The sequence below is a fragment of the Sander vitreus genome, chromosome 2 (assembly GCF_031162955.1).
Source record: "Sander vitreus isolate 19-12246 chromosome 2, sanVit1, whole genome shotgun sequence".
Taxonomy (NCBI): Eukaryota; Metazoa; Chordata; class Actinopteri; order Perciformes; family Percidae; genus Sander; species Sander vitreus.
Window position 1 is genome coordinate 16,917,322 of NC_135856.1, and position 19,641 is coordinate 16,936,962.

Genomic DNA, 19,641 nt, shown 5'->3' on the forward strand with positions numbered 1-19,641 from the left:
ATTATCATCATAGAATAGATATTGTTTTGTCCGTTTTTTGTGTAAATTCTGAATAACTTGCAACACACGAGTTAGAGAGTTGGATCACAAGAACAGGATAAACAACAAATAAAAAGGTTATACAATGCACTGTGAAATGCAAAATGTTTAGCATTATATTGCATAGGTTCTACTAATGTATAGGTCCTTGAGTTATAAATAGCATCCACTTCATCCTGTTAACCCATTTGTCAGGTCAGTGGAAAGCGTCCCCCTGGAGCTAATCAGTGCTTCCACAATGTTCCTGCTGATGAACAACACAACACTGGGGAGCCAATCAACCACAGTGCTCATTTACTCTGACATGCATTGAGACATGACCAATAATATTCCTTTTTCATCCCAAACTAAGCTCTTTAAGTCAAATTAGTTACAGAAGATGCCACAGTATTTTCCACTTTGTTTTGTAGGCATGTCTTCCATAATTAATGCTATGCTTCAAAGAAAATATCCTCAATCAAATGAAACAGCATCCTGAATCGAGATGTATTGGAAAAACTGAAGTGAAAAACAATTTATTTCCTAAGCTTCATAGTTATTCAGTTACGAATATTAACAGGAGCAGTCCAATACATGGACTGGTTGTGTGTGGTATTGTGTTGCTAGGTATGTAAACTGTACACACACTGATATTCTGCACAAATGAAGTTCCTAACGGATAAATACAGTTCATTGAATTTACTACTCAGAGTAGGGCTTTGACTCCGAACTTCGTTATTCGAATATAATTTGAATATTTAAAAACATATTGATATTCGAATGAATATTAGGCAGCCCTTAATATTCTAACCTGTTATCTGCATTGTTTTTGGTAAATGTGTTTGCTTGTAAACGTTGTTTTCAATTCAGATTCCGAGGCTCTTTCACACATTTCAAAATGTAACTTTCCCTCGGCCGTAGCGTGGTAGCGTTGCATTTCCCCTGACTTATTTCCTGATTCTCCTTCTCCATAAACAACGTGAAATCAAGGAGAGGGTTAACTTTTCCTGCTACAGATGTCTCACCGTGGTCAGAAAAAACAGGGGAGACGCTTTGTTCCTCTCAGATTGCAGAGTCGCTACTCGCTCTGAAGATACCGGTAATCACCGTCACTCTATTACACCCCCCACACACACACACACACACACACACACACACACACACACACACACACACACACACACACACACGCCGGCTCGACGCACACCCCAGCGCAAAAGTATAAACATCAGACCACTTACGTAGGCTACGGTGAAAGCTCCGAACTTCCTGTCGAAAGCATACTGTTTGTGTTTAATCCAGGGTCTGACTTTTAATAAAAAAAAACAGTTGTGGCAATGTGTTTTTCTTCTGGAAACATCATTGCCTGCCTATTGATTGATACACTGCCCTCTGGTGGACAGAACATATACGAAGTTTGATACCAACATAAGTCTTACTGAAGGCATTTAATGGTCAAAATATTATTAATAAATATTCAAATATATTCGAATATTAATAACAAACAAACGAACTTCGAATATGATTTTTGGGCAAAAGTCAAAGCCCTAACTCAGAGCTGAGGTCATTTGTTGTAATTAAGACACAGGAGCTTGCTCAAAAGCATTTCAGCAGCAGTTACTGCTAAAGAGCTCTCCTCTTTCTAAGTAAATTCTGTCCTGGTCAACATTCTCAAGAAAAGATTAAAGGAAGTGAAATGTATGTAGCAATCAAAAAAACATATTTGGATTTCCTTTTTACACCAAAATACACTCATACACTAACCATTTTCTAAACTGCTCATCCTGTTCAGGGTCAAGCTGGAGCTGTCTCAGAATAGACTGGGTGAGAGGCATGGTACACCCACCATGAACAGGTCACCAGCAGTGTTGTAATGTAACAAAGTACAAATACTTCATTACTGTACTTAAGTAGAATTTTCACGTATCTGTGCTTTACTTCATTTCTGGAAACTTTTACTACATTTCCTAAATAAAATGTATATTTTTACTCCACTACATTTCCCCTAAGCATTTAAGTTAAAATAAAATCATAAGAAATGTGTTACACTGGATAAAAAGCAGGTTTGGCGAATCATTGCTCCTTAACTGCCAAGATAATGCACCCTCCATTTCAGTTGGTGACCTAATGCCTATTTTTTGACGAGCGGCAAAAAAAACAACCATAGGCCAAAACTAAAGAAGAAGAGTAGGAAGCATAATGACTGATAGTGTCATGGAAGCACCTGGTGCAGGCTCTGCCGCCATGGTAACAGACGATGACCACCCCGACGACAGTGGTGATGAAGATAAAGTTACTATCGTCAACTATTGCTTTCAAGTACTTTATACAAGACTGGTCACCAGTCTAGGTTTAAATAGCCTACACTTCAGATGAAAAATGTACTCTTTATAACCCTATTGATACTGGATTTTAATGTAGGTATTTAAGAGTTTAACAAAATATGATGATGATATATCAACCTTTAAAACAATAGAAAATTAACACAAAATACACTTTTGATAGGGATCCCTTAAGGCAGCTACACACCGGGCCGATAATCGGCCGTTGGATACAGTCTGGCGAGGTCACTGACTCGAGTCTGTTCGGTGTGTTCCGTGCCGTCATCCGTTGGAGGAGCTGTCGGCCTTCATTTTGGCCGACCTGACATGCTCAGTCGGAGACAGGGCAGTCGGGACTCACCCGGAAATGGCAAGCGGGATGACCGTGACTAAGCCTCTCAAAATCTTTTAAACTGACCTTTGTCAATCTGAAATGAAGACAGATTCAGCAACTGCATGGACTATTTCTTGCTTAAAATGTTTTCAGAAACACGTTTCAGTGAACTATTTTAGTAAAATATGACATCGTATTCTGAATGAGTTGCCATTAATGGCCAGTTGAAAAATCCCAAATCCGGAAGCAGCAGCCAGACCCACCTGAGGCATTCGTCCAATCAGCTGCCGGTTTTCATTTTTTGGGCGACAATACAGATTAGCGCGGCTTGCTGTTATGGAGACGTATTACGTCTCGTCGCTTTGGTGTTTTCCGAGGCACTTTTTTGACCAACTCGGGGAGACTGATCAGTCCAACTGCCTTTTTTGTTGACCTTTACATGTTTCATTTAATTCTAAGATAAGTATGCCTACGAATTGGGACTTTTGAAACTTGTCAGTGCTCTCTGCTGGACCAATACATGTAACAGTGTCACATTATTGATGAGTTAAAACCTTTGTCATTTCCTTACTGCAATTTCTTGTTACCAATTGGTCAACATACAGTGCACTGATTTTGCCCATTAACTATCGGACCATAGATCTACTTCTCGTTTTAGGCTACTTAGCTGGGTCAGTTTGCACTATTCACATCTCAATTTGTTCAAATGCCATCATTTTCTTGCTCCTCTGGTTTATATGTCGGCTTCATCTCCTTTTATTACTGGATTTTGTCAAATCGAAGGGATGTTTTTTACCTGACTTTCCACGTTAGTTAACAAATGTAACGTCTCTAATATTCTACACCTGCCATTGTTAGAAAAATGTTAAAAGTGAATTGCATATTTCCACCAGAGCGTCCAACTTTTAGGTCAGAGAGGTAAAGGAGCATCTGGCTGTTTTGCTACACAGGTCCAGCTGAGCTCTTCCCAATTAACCTCTCGTGTGTCCATTTACAAAAATTGAACTTCGCGTAAGCTTCTTCATACAGTAGGCTAGCCTATAAAGTAATCAGGGCGTGTGGCAAATGCAAGCGTTATTCGGTTGCCACGCAACCCCGTGTAGACGCGCAATATATTTTTAAGCGTAGATGGCGTGACCGCGCTTCTCCGAAGCACAGATGGCGTGACCGCAGTATCCTACTGAAGTGGCTGACAGTTACTGAAGGTCCAAGACACGTGTGCTCACCTGTTCTGCTTGTCCAAACTGGGAACCCAACTGCACAAAGTGTTCAGGGCGGATAAACCCGTCTGAGTCTTCGTCACACACGTCAAACACCTCTTTGAGTTTCCTCACAAATGTCAACAGACGTCCCGGCTCAGGAAAAAAGTCTATATCCATTTCTTTATTGTGTTTTAGCCCGACGTGAACCACAAAAACACCATGTTGTTTGGAAATCGCTCGGGCTGTGCGCATGTGACACAAGAGCTCGTGGATGCTGCTGCTGAGCGCGAGAGGAGGCGTGATGCTGATGCTGATAGACAGAGGACAAGTCACAAACCGGAAGCACAGCAATGTATTCCATTATCAGTAAAGTAACGTTATAGAAGTCCACTAATCCCTCACCGTCAGTTTGTCATCACTTTTTCAGCTTCACTGTAGTGTAGAACAGCTAACTGCCATAGCAACCAGTGTTGTTAGTAGAGAGTATATTAAACTATAGCTTACCATGCATGCTGTTACAACAAACCTTAGCACAATAAACAAATCACAAGAAAAGGTCAGTTACTCTAACAGACCTTTTCTTCTTTGAAGTGTAAAAAGTGGTGTGTGATTTAAAACTGAGGCCCTGATAGACTCACCCACATAAGACCTACAGCTAAGCTAGCAAAATGCTAATGTTAGCAATAAAAATGAAAACGCTAACATGTTGACTTTACGTAAGTAGGAATAATGTTCAATCATTATCTTGCGTGTTAGCATGCTAACATTAGATAATTAGCATTAACACAAAGTACTGAAACTAATGGGAATGTCCTTTTTTTTTGCAGGTTTGCATGAGCCAAAGAATTGGACAAACCTTTTTTGACCTGTTGGTATTGCTAGAGGGAAAGTCAGGGTAACACCAATGCAGTTAAAACTTCTACGGGGACATCAATGTGTCACACATTTCATGCAGTCCATCCAGTATTTGTAAAGACATTTGTCAGTCAGTGTGAGTATTTGTCAGACCCAAAGTCCACCAAAGCCATTAGAATATTGTATTGTCTGGGTGCCATGAACGTCTGTACAAAATTAAAATGTAGTGCCTCTCCATCAAGTAGATATTTCATAGGAAAAAATTAAACTTTGATTATCTGGTGGTGGCACTAGAGCAGGGATCTTCAACTGGGGGTCCGGGACTAGGGGGTCTTCAGAGTCAATGCAGTAGGGCTACCAAATTATTGTTAATTTTTCAAAAATTAGAAAGTCCTATTATTAGCAAATATAAATCCCCACTGATGATAGGCTTACTGGCGTAAGGTAAGTCACTAAGATAGCCATCAACAGATAGTTAATTTATGTATTTATCCACTGTGCCACATGTATGTTTTAACATAAAAACATGATTTATAAAATCATGCCAACAATTATTAGGCTATTTTAATAGCTTGGTATTCTATGCAAAAAAGGCTATGTATAAAGGCTTTAGGCCGCCCTACATGTTATTGTAGGCCCAGTTTAATATGCAACTTCATTTTATACAATATATGTAGTAGTTAAGGGGTCCTTGGTTTAAAAAACGTTGAAGACCCCTGCACTAGAGGAAAGGTCAGGGAATCACCAAAATCATTAGGATTCATCATCAGGGCACCGTGGGTATCTGTACCAAATTTCATGGTATCAGCTGCATGTGACTGGGTTTCATGTGTGAATGCCAGTTAACATTTCTTTGGTTTACATGAATAGGCGTGTGGTTTACAGAGCAAAGGTTCTTAAACGTTTCTAGTGGAATAATTTCGCTATTTGTGCATATGGCTGTAGTTCTCAATACACTTTCATTTTAGCATCTTATCAGAGACAGCTTCACACGCAGGATGGAAGGCGGATGTTATTAATAAGTTAGTGGGATAGAAAGTAGCTGTTCCTTGATCACATGCAAGGACCAGATGTAAAATCGCTACTGTCTGGGAAAACAAAACAAAAGTCTCACTATTTTGTATTGTACTGCTAATAATAAGAATCATTATACTGAGATTTAACCCACAACTTGCTTTGTAAATAAGCAGTGTTGTATTTCTGGTCTTGAAGCTGAAGATTGTCTCCTGGTGGATTTTAAAGATGATGGTGATGTACACTGTTAGACTTAGCTGTAATTTCTACAGTTACCACAAAATGCCCAGTAAAATACCATAATTTTCTTTTCCAGTTCATTACTGTAATATGCATTGCATTATGGGTAATAACATTTAATTTACAGTGATTTACTGTATATTTTCAATTTGCAGTAGTCTGCTGTAAAACAACAGCAGTAGCGCTACTGTAGTTGAATAAGACCTACTTAAATACAATTGTTAGTTAATGTTATAGAAGCATAGAAATGAAATGGAAAAATAAAATATCACTATTTGTTATGCTTTTAGCAGTGAAGGTAATTAAAAAATGTGACATGTTTTTCAGCAGTGGAAATCATTTATTGAGCGAAACAAGAAAGGCATTACGGATATACATGCTTGACCGCCAGATTTGAACTCTGACCTCACAACTTCAAAAGAGTAGCGCGTAGATACTTCAAAGGCGTTGAAAGGAGTACCGGGAAGAGACAAAGGAGTACCGCCCGGTTTGGTCTCGAAGAGAGCTGGAGCAGCGTTAAGGTAAGACCAGTCTTTGCTAATTCCGTGACATTAAAATCTCTGCTCACAAGCCTTCGCAAGCAGCGACGTTAGGTTTAGTTTACCGACCTGCGTCATAGCTAGGCAAGAGCAAACTGTTGACTAGTTTCATTTTCTCCATGGTAGCTATAATGACGACGTTCGGTAAGCTAATACAACTCGTTTTACACGCGCTGTTCGGGACATCTTTTTCACCTGTCAGACCACCATTATCTTTGTCTGAATTCAAATGTAACCCATATTCTGGAAGTTTAAGCTCAGTAACTGCTATCTTTTTAGCTTGCTGTTGCCGCATTTTGGCCATTACCTCCGCTTAATGCTAATGTTGAGTCTGTGGGTTGGTTTGTCAGTGTTTTAGCATGATTAAGCAAAACGTACCGCGTTTATATTATCCTAACATTAGTGGAGGTAAAGTTAACATTAAACCGTTACCTCTACAGATGCCCATCTAGTTTTAATAGCATCTAATGTTAACATTACATCTTTAAAAAAAACACCCACTGTAAAAGTTATGTCGGGTGACAGGGAAGACGTCTTTAAGTAACGTTAATGTGGAGCATTTGTGGATATCATTTTTTTCCTCTCTGCTTCAGAGTTTGGCCACTTAAAACCATCAAGATGTCCAGCAAAAATTAGCCTCAGTGCCCAACGTTACAGAAGTATTATAGCATTCTGTAATGTGATATTTCATTGAATTCTTCCTTTTTTAGTTTATTAACCACAGCAAAAGATTGTGTAACTCAAAGAATATGGTGTTTGGAGTTTAGTGTATAGCTACCATGGTTTATGGGGGAAAAGAAAAGTAAAATGTAATTATTTCCCGATCGTTAAACAAGTGATTTAAGGACTCTTTATAATGGCTTTAAGTTTTTCTTGACAAAAGTGTTGTTAGCTATCTATTACGTGATTAACTTGTAATGCATCACATAACATTCTGTGTTATTCTAACAATATAAGAGTTACCTACATTATACTGGTTCCCTGCATACTAATGCATGGTGCATTTTTTTGTATCTTGTTGTAATTGTGTTTTATAACCCCATGCATGCACTTAAAAATATTAATTTTCATCATTTCATATGTAGAACAACAACCAGTGACCGGAAAACTGAGAGAGACAGGAGGAAGAAGAAAGCTGGACATGAAGATCTGACCCCGTGGCCCACAGGAGCACATGGTCCCTCATCACTTGCTGAGCCACCAGGCAATGAATTTCATGTCACGCTTCACTAGGACAGGAACCCAAAAGCAGACAAGTAGAGTGGTAAAAAGGTAAGTATTTATTTATTTGGTTTTGGTACGTGGAAGCAGGGGAATCCAGCTGGTGAGGCAGTGGGTGGAATTGAGTCGGCTGACGGATTAGTGCAGACTCAGTAATAAAGGTGATGCAGACGACCAGATGGTGATGGAGAGAATCTTCCAGGTCCCAAAACTAAAGAAAGAGGAACAGGCAGATTAGCAACGGTAAAACGTCACAAAAGAGCAGAACAAACTTCTCAAACTTACTAACTGGCACTCTAGCAAACATACTGGTGAGGATAACGATCCGGCAGGGAATGGATGTCAGTTCACGGCTTAAATGGTGGAGAGGTGATGATCAGGACCAGGTGTGCAGATTGCAGATGAGATACAGGTGAGTGTGATTGCAGATTCTCTCGCCTTGCTTCGTCGCCAGGCAACTAGACAGGATGCGTTCAGGAACTCAGAAAAACACAGACTCACAGGTGAAAACAGAAACTGAGGCAGAAAGTGAACCTAGGAAGCAGGATTCCTGACAATCCTGAGAAATCCTGTCACATACAATGTTTACACTGACTGTATACATTCAAATATTCTTTTTGCAATCAATACAAATTGTATGGTCTTTTATTTCAGATGAATCCGTTCCACAAGCAAGAAAGCATTCCAGGACGGACCGTGTATCCGGAAGTCCTGTCCGTAAGTTAACATTTATGCATGCATTTAAGAAACCAGAGTCATATTTCCTACCATGGAACTACTGACACTCAACCTGGTGCATATCATGTGACTGTTCTGATGTGTTTGTCTCTTCCTGCCTTTTTTCAGGTCAGCAGACATCACTGCCTCCACCACTTGCATGTCAATTTTTTTTTAGCGATGTCTAATGTAACAGCATAGGTTAATCTTTTGCAATGGCATGTGCAAGAAACCTGCCATAAATGAACTGACCAATATTCATATCTTTCTTTTTAGATGAGTCAACACCACACAGGAAACCAGCCGGTCGCCCAATGCTGGATGGGTCTATTGTAACGCAAGCTCGGCCTGCCACTTCATCTTGGGACCCGGTTGAAGGTACTGTGGCTTTAATTTTTCCATTTCCAATACAATTCCATGACAAGGAACTTGAGAGCAACTTAACTTTTGTTGTTGTAAACAGCAGAACTCATCACACAGGAGACGGAAATGAGAGGTAAGAAGACTCAAGTTGTTTACATATGCAAGTATATAATGTATTACAACTAAAACCATTAATTTTTCCATAGCCATAAGGACAACAATTACCCGCATGGCACAGCGGATGGATGCATTTGAGGAGAAGCTGGATGAGCTGCTCATGCTCTTAAGGAGCTCCCAGTCACCTCCCTCTGCTCCAGTTGATGACATGTTGCTGTCGCCCTGCTCAGCAGTCACCGAGCTGCTTGAGTTCAACAGGAGTCTCAGTCAACAGGAGAGGAGGAACAAAATGGTAATTAAGTGGCCATAGTCCTGCCCTAAGATTAACACTATATAATTGCATAAATTCAAATATTATAACTGAACTGACTTCTCTTACAAAATGAGATTGTACAAGCTCTCTACTTTGTTCTACATGTATAATTTGTATTTCTATATGTTTTACAGAAAGACAAAGAAGGCCTTCCAGGACCTGACAATCTGTCTGACAAAAGTTATTTTATTGTTCACATCAGTATTATGCTTAGCTTGGCTGATAAGAGGTTTTAATTTGTAACTTTGCTTCATTTTGACTTCTACTCTAGCGGCCTCCCAGAAAAAAACTCAAACTCATCCTTAAAAGGCTCAGCAGAGGATGTACTTCCTACGGCAACTGCGGAAGCATGGCCTACCACAAGAGCTATTGGCCATCTTCTACAGTGCTGCTATCCTCCTGCCTCCCCTCTGGCAGGCGCTACAGATCCCTGCACACAAAAACAACCAGACACAAGAACAGCTTCTTTCCCACTGCCATCACTCTCCTGAACTGCTGATAAGTGGGCCCATCCCCTCTTTGGCCATTCACCTACACATTACATACTTTATCATTCCAATATGCATCTTGCACACTACATTTGCACTATTATTTTGAACTCTACATCCCACTCCATGTGTACTGGTATTGATATTATGTCTTATTTGTATAGTTGTATTTTTTGTATATTGTGTTAATGTGCCTATTAGTATGTTGTTTCTATTGTACAGTATGTGTCTATATGGCCAATAAAACTGATTGTGATTCTTATATATATTTTTTTATTTTTTGGTACCATGATTGTTCAAGTTTTTTAAAGGTTAGGGAATGTAAAAAAGAACGTTAGGGGAACATTCCCTAAAGGTTCGATCAAGGTTACGATAGGGGAGCGTTCCATAAAGGTTACAACGATAGGGGAAAGTTCCATAAAGGTTGCAATGTTAGGGGAACGTTCTCTAAAGGTTACAACGTTAGGCGAATGTTCTGAGAACGGTCGATGTAACCAAAAACTAAGTTCCCTAAACGCCAGGAAAACTTTCCATGGGAACCAAAAACTAACCTTCAGGGAACGTTCCCGCAACCAAAAATTGTTACCTGGGTACTAATTTGCTAATGACCTGGCCAAAGTAACAACACAACATCTAGAAAGTTTTGTTTTCACAATGATTCATTGTAGGATTATGATATTATTGCAATATATAAATGTACATTGACTCTTAATTTAACATATGGTTGGAAGAAGTAAAAATTGATCCAAAACTTTTTAGTTCTTAAAAATTATGACTTTTATTATTGTGTAATGTAAGAAGGACTTTAACTGTTTTGCCAGTCAAATTAACTTTAATGAGTGCATATTGAAATAATACACTGACACCCCTGGCAACCTCGCCCCCTCCCTGTTCAAAAAAATGTTTCAGGCTCAGGATTGTTTTTCACTTTAAGCCCTGTGTAAAAAACATGTACAGTTATGGTACTGTAATGGAGTAGTTACAGTAACTCACTGTTACTGTAACTACTCCATTACAGTACCATAACCGCATATTGACACTAAAAAGTCTAACAGTGTATGTGTTATTCAGTTTACAGTACCCAGAGTTGCATTTAAAACAATTGTGTGTTTTTGGGCACCAGTATGTCTTGTAATGTCTACTCTGCCATGTATTAGCCTACAGTACATGAAGGAAAGAAACCAATGTCTTGGTAAAAATGGAGGGGGGGATTTGTGTTTTATTTAGAAAATGATTCAGTGGGGAATTTCAAAGAACAATGCTATTCTCAATATAACATAACTCATATTCTTCAAAAATATACCACCAGCTCACCAGTAGCCACTAGTTATTCTCTTCTGTATTTGACATGCGTCATTGTGTATCCTTCACTGTACATATTTTATATGTATATTGGGTGGGAATGAGACACAAAATATGAATCTTTAGAAGAGATTCTACAAAGAAAAAGTGTTTTAAAGTTGTCCTGTTAAACCCAGTTTCCTTAAAAGCAAGATAACGTGACTTTGTGTTTTACAGGTTTTAAAATGTTGCTGCACCTGATCACTCTTTATAAGAGGAAGCTCTTATATAAAAAGTGATAGGCAGGCCATCCTTAAGGATCTGCATTTGCGATTAAATTTATAACTCCTCCGCAGTAAAACTGACTTCACTGTCAATAAAACACGAGTAGATGAACGAGTTGATGAATTCATTATGAAATATGACTCTTTATTTTGCCGGGTGCTATAGTGGAAGTTGCCAGAGTAATGTTCCATGACTGATGTGATTTAATATCCTTTTTATAGAATATTTACCACCTTGAGATGAATTAGATTTATAATGCACACTTTAATTCTCCTCAAGGCTTGAGTTCTAGTCCCTCTGTTATGCAAACTAAACTACTTCTGCCTCACAGAGATTCAAGTTTGGAGTTGTTTATATAGTTTATAAACATCTTGTTCATCATTTAATGACTAAATTCTTGGTCTCTATTATGCAATTTCTCGTTTTTTCCCATCCTTTGCACATGCAGCTGACTCAAACCCTTCCAACACTTTTAAGTCTACTTCCTTTTCGCGAAACAAAAGGCAAGTTTGCTGAACATGTTGTAGGCTACTCTGCATTTAATCTATGACAGTATACAGTATTAAGTAACAAAAAAATAACATAACAGCTGTAACATCTAAAATGTATTAAGATTTTTATCAATGAATAAACAAAAAGGCAGTGATGTAATCATCATGACAATATTTAATGACACTATTTCTTTAATAATGTAATCTATCAGAAAATGAAATCTTATCTGCATAATATGACATTTTCATTTTAACATAATACACTAACCTGACAATTAGCCCCACCTTGCAGCTGCAACATTAGTGAGAAAGATGTATCTCACTAATGTTGCAGCTGCAAAGTGAGACTAATTTCAACTACTTTACATATTCCTGGCTTATAATAATACAACATAATTTATTAGTTGATTTATATTTTGTATTAATAATGTGAATCTGCAAAGTAACTTGTGTTGTCAAATAAATGTAGTTTAGTAAAAAGTACTAAATATTGGCTGAGGAGTAGAATAATGAAAAATGGAAATACTAGTCAAGTAGTACCTCAAAATTGCACTTAAAGAGGACCTACGCACATTTTCAAAATTCATACAGTATATGTTATTCCTATACAGTCCAAAAATATTTGACATGAACAAATCTCTCCCAAATCCAAAAAGTAGAGTGCTAAAACTCAGATTTGAAGTCATCAGGTATAAAGTGTGGAACTGCTCCATAGACAATAGGGATGATGAATCGGGAAAGATGTTATAGATGACACTGAGAGCACCCAGGGGAATTTTCTGAGTATATGGGAACATTTTCTGTTTCAGAACTGAGAGCACTACAATAGAATAAAGCTAATTTGGGAATATAAAAAGAAAACAAACATTCTGTGGGTCCACAAAGTCTCCTAATCATTGTGTATGGAGCAGCGCCAGACTTTATAGCTCATGTTCACAAATGTTGATTGAACTTGTCTAGGCCATGGAAATAATATATTGGTATCTTAATTTAGGTGGTGTTCCCAATAATTGAGTAAATTATTTTTTACATGTGGGTTACTGAGACACAGGCCTGCTATTTATTCTCATCACACACCCAACCAGTGGACTCCAAAAAAGGAAGTGTGTTTACTGGTTCAACTTCCCCCAATCGTTCTGTCTTTAAGAGGATGTGATGCGTATTAAGAAAACAGATGAGAGCGAGAGAGAGAGAGAGAGAGAGAGAGGGAGGGAGCGAGGGAGAGAGAGAGAGAGAGAGCAGCCTATGGTTATAGGTGCTTTCATACTATATTCAGTCTTCTTCTTGTGTCAAAGATGCAGGTTGTTAGTGGTGGACAATCACTCTGGATGTACACTCTGTTATTCACTTCTCTACAACTTTGGGGTAAGTATCATACATACTAGAGGTGTTTCTAAATACATTATTCTTATTGTTATTTCTTTTGTTTTGTCTTACAGCTAAAAAATACACTACATTTCCACTAGAAATATCTATTCACTGATTTTTTGGGGGGTTAAAGAAGAAGTAAACAATTGCCATTACATATATAATCATTAACACAAACAAACAATTATGTCTGTTGTAAATTTACTAAATATTGAAGTTACAGGCAATATTTCCATTTTGAGTTTCATGTCACATTGTAATTTTCTGATTAGCTGCAAACATCGGTTTGGTACAAAGCGAGCGTCACCACATGTAGCAATAACAGCAGTGTTTCTACATGCCTGCTGCACAGCTGTACTGTTGCTCCACCTCAAAAGGAATTTGTCAACTTGATCTGATGTTATACCTTTCTCTCTCCTGTCTAGGAAGGCTTTCAGCTTCCACTTCCTCTCCTCCTCTTCCTGCACCTAAACTTGACATTTATTTGAGGTCAAAGAGCGCAGTGGTTCTGGTCTGCCGGGCCCCAGAAGGCCACCGAGGGGTTCATTTCATGTTGTACCGAACTAGAGAGAAGGTACTTTTTTTTAAGGATATATTTTTTTTTTCTGATGTGTTTTGTTTTATCACTGGGCTCCTGTGATTTTATTCTTCTCTGTGTTTCTCTTCGTTCATTGAGGTGGACTCTCAGGCGCTGCAGTCTGCTGCTGAGGAGGTTCAGTTCACTGTGAGGGTAAAAGAAGGGGATTCAGTCCAACTCTTCTGCTGTCTGTACAAGGACCAGGATGGTCATTACAGTGTTTTCAGTCCATATTTGCAGCTGGAGCACACAAGAGGTGTGTCTATGTTTTTTTTTAAATGCATATCTTTATAGAAATTGTGCCTGTGACTGATTTAAAAATCTGATTTGACCCTCAGTTTCTCGATGGAAGCTTTTACTCAGACAGGTCTCGTATAGAGAACAAAGCAGAGTGTGATGTGGTCTATGGGCTGTAGCTCCACATCTCGTTAGAAGAGAAACAAAAGAGTTTGTAGAGTTGATCTGTTCACTCTGCACCCAGTAGTGATTCTACATGTGGTATAAAATAATAAACACTCCCATCCGCTCCTTTCCAACCTCCAAAACACACTGCTGCATGCAGGTGCTCTCTGCGGTCTCTTATTGTCCTCCGCTCTGTGGGTGTGTGGAGTGGTAGTTACATCCTGCACTTCATATAGAAACTACACACCCACACACACATACACACAAAAGCATCAAACACAATGTGTACTGGCTTCTACTGTTGACGGTGACAGACAAATTTGGCTAGCAACAGTGACCAACAAAGGTTGTTAGCATTGGGGTTTACATGGGTTTTGTGCGGAGGAACAAATATGTAAAAGTAATAAGGCCGCAAAAACATAGAGATAATTGTTTCTTTATCATCTCCCTTTCTGTACTTTCCAGATGCTGTCCCTACTCGCTCCATGCCCTCTTTCCCTCCTCCAGTCTTGTCTGTGAATCCCTCTACTGGTGTGCTAAAACGTGGGGAGATGCTATCCTTCAGCTGCTCAGTCCCTCTTCTGAACCAGTTTCAGTCCCAGTCTGTCATTAACAACAAACCAGTGGCCTTCCTTTTGCTGAGGGCTGCTGTGCAAACAGGGGCAACATCTGTTATCTTCCAGCCTCAGGCTAGTCAGGTATCAAACCCTGAACCCCAACCAGGAGTCTTCACTGTGGGGCCAGTTAGGGGAGGAGAGGAGGGCGAGTACACCTGCCTTTACCAGATCACCAAAAAAAGGGGATTGGTCAATTCAACTGTCAGTAACATGGTTCAAATCACTATTACAGGTGAGGGTGTCACACAACGTTTTGCTCCTAGGGCCTGCAAGCTCTGGAACAGCCTCTGTGTTGTTTACCTTGTTACTCCATTGACTTCCTTTAAATCTTTACTGAAGACTAACATTTACAAACTTCCTTTACATTAAGTGGCTTTTCTTCAATCAATCATATACTTTTTTCAAGTTATTTTATTGTTATGGGATGTTGTTTTTTCTGTTTTGTGTTTAGGAATTAGATATTGTAACTATTATTATGATGCATTCTGAATAATATTCTGGTTATTTGAATTAATTACTATATGAATAACATTTGCAAAAGAGATGAATGTTGCATTGAATGGCAAATGTTTTAGTGCTCATTAAAATTGGAAACTGTTTTAACTAGGGATCCAGCTAGTAATTATATTCACTATGTGTTTTTTTAATCAATATATTATGTTTTTTAAATGTCAATCAACAGCAAAAAATGCCCACCATCCCAATCACTGAGTCCAACTTGACATATTTCAATTGCTCGTTTTGTCAGTCCAAAACCCCTAAAATGATTAGTTTACTATAGTATAAAACAAAAGCAAATATTCACATTTGATAAGCTGGAACTGGTGAGTTATCTGCCTAAAGATCACTTTAAGGATTGATTGATTTTCAGAATTGTTGCAGATTAATTTCCTCTTCAATGACTAATCAATTTATCGATTCATGATTTAACTTGTAACTATAACACCTTATTTATCCAATCTAGAAACATGATTTTTTTTATATATATATATATATAGCCTACAGTGTAAAACCTAGTGAGGTTATAAGACACATGTCAGCACCAATCGGACTAATGTTTCCTCTGATTTTGTCTGTTGCTAGATGCGTTGCCAGTTCCCACCCTTGTCGTCCAGCAGCAGACGGACGTGTGGCATTTGTTCTGCACAGGCTCTGCTGCTTACCCCGGTGCTGTGTTCTCCCTCTACATGGCTGATATTGAACTTCCTATTGCCACTCACCGTGCCACCTTGCTCGACCATCAGGCCACCTTCCCACTGCCTGTTCAGGACACTCCAGTGGCTTTTTACCAGTGCCAGTACGATGTCCTCCTGGGAGGGAAATGGAGCAGCTCTGAGCGCAGCCTTTCATTGGCTGTAACCAGAGGTGCAGATTTACAGTTGTACTATATTTGTGTGTTTTTATTAGATATATAATTTTACACAAAATGTGACTGTTTTTTTTCTCTTCTTTCAGGAATTCCTCCTCCATCAACAACAGGTAGACCTGCAATAATGTGTCATTATTTCATACGTAGTTTTATAGTACACATTTTGAGTGGCAGGGAGTAAAAGACAAAAGAAATGACTCCAGTGACCATGAATACAAATATTTATATATCTCACATTAATGCCAATGAGATGTAAACAAATAAACAAATGTCTGCAGATTTGTCCGGTGTGGACTGGCCTCTCGTACTGGGCTCTTTCTCTGCTGTGGTATTGTTCATCTGCTCAGTGGCACTCGTGCTTGTGGTGGCACACAGGAAAGGTATTTTACACATGAATCTCTGCTTTCTCACATGATACGTTCATGCAGCCGTGATTGTCTTCCATTGTGAAACTTATTATTTCCTCTATTTCTTCTCTTTTCACAATCCCTTAAAGTTAAAGCAGCGGCTGAGGAAAAGAAGAAAAGGTATTGTCTTTTCAGTGCTCATTAAATCCCTGTTTGTCTATCCAGAATAATTTTGTCTTCTTAAAGTTACCACAAACAAGCGAGACAGCCGTGACACATAAGCAACTGCAAATATTTTTCTCAAGTTGGCAACATAACAAACTGTTTTAAACAAAGGTATCACTAAAACATATACCCTAAAATTGCTTAGAGATTGCACAAATATTATATAGTTTAAAAATGTATAATGGCCAGCAGAGAAAAGTTGCTGCACTTTATTGATCCCTCTCTCACAATAAGAATATCCATTACACATTATGGCTTGCCTTTACACAGCTCCGATCTGGGGTTATCATGTTGATTTCCATATAACTTGGTACATAAAATGCATTAGTGCATTGCATAATTGGTATTGTGGTAAAACATGTTGCTGTGTTGAACTGTTTCAGACAGGAAGCCCAGTTCTGGGCTCAAGTTCATGCTAAGGACCATGTTGTTGGTGAGTTTACAGTCATATTTATGACTTGTTAATTATCTGCATTCAAATTCCTTTAGTTTCTACAAGGCAATTTTAGTTCTGCAGTATATTTCATGGAAGTAAAGAGATATACTGATACAAACCACTGCTTGATATTGTGCTTGCTTGTTTTTCTTCTTCTGTGTTTTGCAGATCTTACACTCAGGCGTACAAGGTTCCCGTCTCAGGTAGTTATGAATCATCTGAATCTCCAATTTCTAATAAATATTATTTGGTGATTTATAAACTATGATGTGGCAATAGCTTCCTTTTACCTTTGTACCTCCTATTACAACACTTTGAATTAAAGAATGAGGCTGGCTGGCTTTTTGTTATTGTTATTGTTCATCCCATGAATCAACCAATAGTCCGTCTCTCTTTACTTTCTGACTTTCCCAGAGTGTCTGTGGTAGAACTGTAATCAGGCCTTAAAAGTTTGGCCCGACAAGGCCCGAGCCCGACAGAATTCGGCCCAAGCCCGACAAGGACATTTTGATTGACAGCTTTTTAAAAGCCCAAACCCGTTTACAGCCCGACATTATTCAAACATCATTTATTCATGACTAACGTAGAAGTTGGAACAAAGAAATAAAATAAGTCCTCCAGAGGCCAGCCTCCGTTTCTCCTCCTCAGCATCCATTTTCACGCTAATCGAAACGCATCACCTGACCGCTCATTTACCGAGCAACCCGGAGCACAAGCCCGAGCCCGGCCCCAGCCCGTGTAAAATGAGAGAAATTAAGACAGAACCCGACCGAACCCATCAAGTTCGGGCAAAGATCTTCAGCTCTAGTCTGTGGCACTCAGCCTCAAGCCCATTGGTTCCTACTGGAGATGTAAATCTAATATCATATATATATAATCTTTGGTCTTTTGATGGGATTTGTTGACAATAACAAAAACATAGAATATGACCAGACTTATCCTTTAAGCATGTTAAGCTTTGCAATAGCAATAATATTCATTTTAACCTAAAATAAGGCCGATCATGTGCAGTTTTCTGACATTAGTCCGATTCTCTTCTTTAGGTATTTCTGGTATTTCTGCGGTCTACAGCATGTTCCTCCTGTAGATTTAATTTAACAAACAACTGTAAACTTCCCTGATCCTTTTGCTGTAAACAGACACACACAGATACACACAGACACACACAGACACACACAGAAACACGCACACACACACACACACACACACACACACACACACACACACACACACATACAAACACATGTAAGCACACACTGCCAATCACCAAATACACTGTCAACCTACACATATATTATCGCGTTGATAAATTAGCTCTATGAAGGACTCATTCATCTCAGTATCAGACTCAGTCATTAGACTGAAGGCTCTCTCTCTCTCTCTGCACACTGTTACTGAGCAACCATCTTAAGAGGACGGAATGCTGTCATCGCCAGCTGATACTTGCTATCATGAAACATCTGAACTGAATATTTAATATCAGACGTGTTTCATTCTTAGCAGTGATCTGGAGTGTCTTTGTCTTACATTTTACTTTAGAGCAGTAATTTGATCAAGAAAGGCAGGTGTTTTGGGGGTATTTTATCAATTATGTCTTGTTTTGTTACATGCTGTCGCTGCACAGCAAAGTAATTTGAAGATTTTGAACTTAGAGATCAATTGAAAGTGTATAACAATATTTATTGAGGTTTGCAACAGAGAAAGACTTTGGCGATAAGACTCCATCGATGTGAAGCATCTTCATTAAGCATAGGCCCATATGAAGATGGGTGATAGGCAGGATCTCTCTGGAGGCTGGATGCTGTAGAGTGAAGCCTTTATGTGTGTGATGGAACATGGACATACTGGAGGGAATGGCATGGCATGGTGGTGATGCGGAGGTGTAAAAGACAGAATTGCGATGATATTTAAAGAGCAGTATCCAAAGACTGATTGGATCTAGGAACACGGGCAGAAACATAATTGGTCTGTTATGAAATGTGAATATAGGTCATTTGACAGAGTGAGAAAGTGATGATTGAATTAGAACAAAAGGAAACAGCAGAATGTGTATGAGTATGTCACAGAAAATGACCCTACACTGAGATCTTTAACAGCTTGTGTGTTTGTGTATGTTGCAGGAATGGGCCAGTGTGGACACAACTACAGAGACAGGCTCCAGATCTCCTTTATGGAACTCGCTTTCCACATTCACAACCCCGATCCCTCCAATCCATTAGAAATGTTTGTTTTTGCTCTCTCTCTCCCTCTCTCTCTCTGTGTTTATACTTTATTTGAGTAGTTTATCAATGTAGCATCAGTTGGCGTTACACAGCGGGACAGGAAGGGCTATTTCCTCAGTTCCTATTTCATGTGTGGCAGTAAAATTGACAGGATATGATGTTTGTTTGATCTTACATGTTACTGAGCCAGTGAATCCAAATACAGATTTTATTATTATTAAGTTTGTATCTGTTTTGTTAATAACTTGTTTATTCTTGACCTTAAGAAAAAAGCAAATG

The 19,641-nt window shown here is 38.9% G+C and overlaps 1 protein-coding gene across 3 annotated transcripts; it reads left to right on the top strand.

Moving 5' to 3' along the window:
* The first annotated feature begins 12,986 nt into the window (after nucleotides 1–12,986).
* On the top strand, nucleotides 12,987–19,583 carry LOC144537242 (uncharacterized). Of its 3 annotated transcripts, none has more exons than XM_078280807.1 (11): nucleotides 12,988–13,164; nucleotides 13,593–13,741; nucleotides 13,844–14,000; nucleotides 14,612–14,995; nucleotides 15,847–16,128; nucleotides 16,219–16,242; nucleotides 16,411–16,512; nucleotides 16,629–16,659; nucleotides 17,088–17,137; nucleotides 17,309–17,343; nucleotides 19,261–19,583. In XM_078280807.1, exons 1-11 carry the CDS (start codon nucleotides 13,095–13,097, stop codon nucleotides 19,357–19,359), a joined length of 1,383 nt encoding a protein of 460 aa, XP_078136933.1. In that variant the 5' UTR covers nucleotides 12,988–13,094; the 3' UTR covers nucleotides 19,360–19,583. The 3 variants fall into 3 exon arrangements, with proteins under 3 accessions (XP_078136940.1, XP_078136933.1, XP_078136951.1); XM_078280825.1 differs by having other exon boundaries at nucleotides 13,083–13,164; nucleotides 13,597–13,741; XM_078280814.1 differs by lacking the exon at nucleotides 17,088–17,137 and having other exon boundaries at nucleotides 12,987–13,164; nucleotides 17,322–17,343.
* Nucleotides 19,584–19,641: the final 58 nt, after the last annotated feature.

Excerpts from the sequence above, each read along its gene's own strand:
- LOC144537242 (XM_078280807.1), top strand. The coding sequence starts at position 13,095 with ATGCAGGTTGTTAGTGGTGGACAATCACTCTGGATGTACACTCTGTTA. Across the intron at positions 14,001-14,611 it reads GCAGCTGGAGCACACAAGAG|ATGCTGTCCCTACTCGCTCC; the intron begins GTGTGTCTATGT and ends TGTACTTTCCAG. Across the intron at positions 16,243-16,410 it reads TCCTCCTCCATCAACAACAG|ATTTGTCCGGTGTGGACTGG; the intron begins GTAGACCTGCAA and ends AAATGTCTGCAG.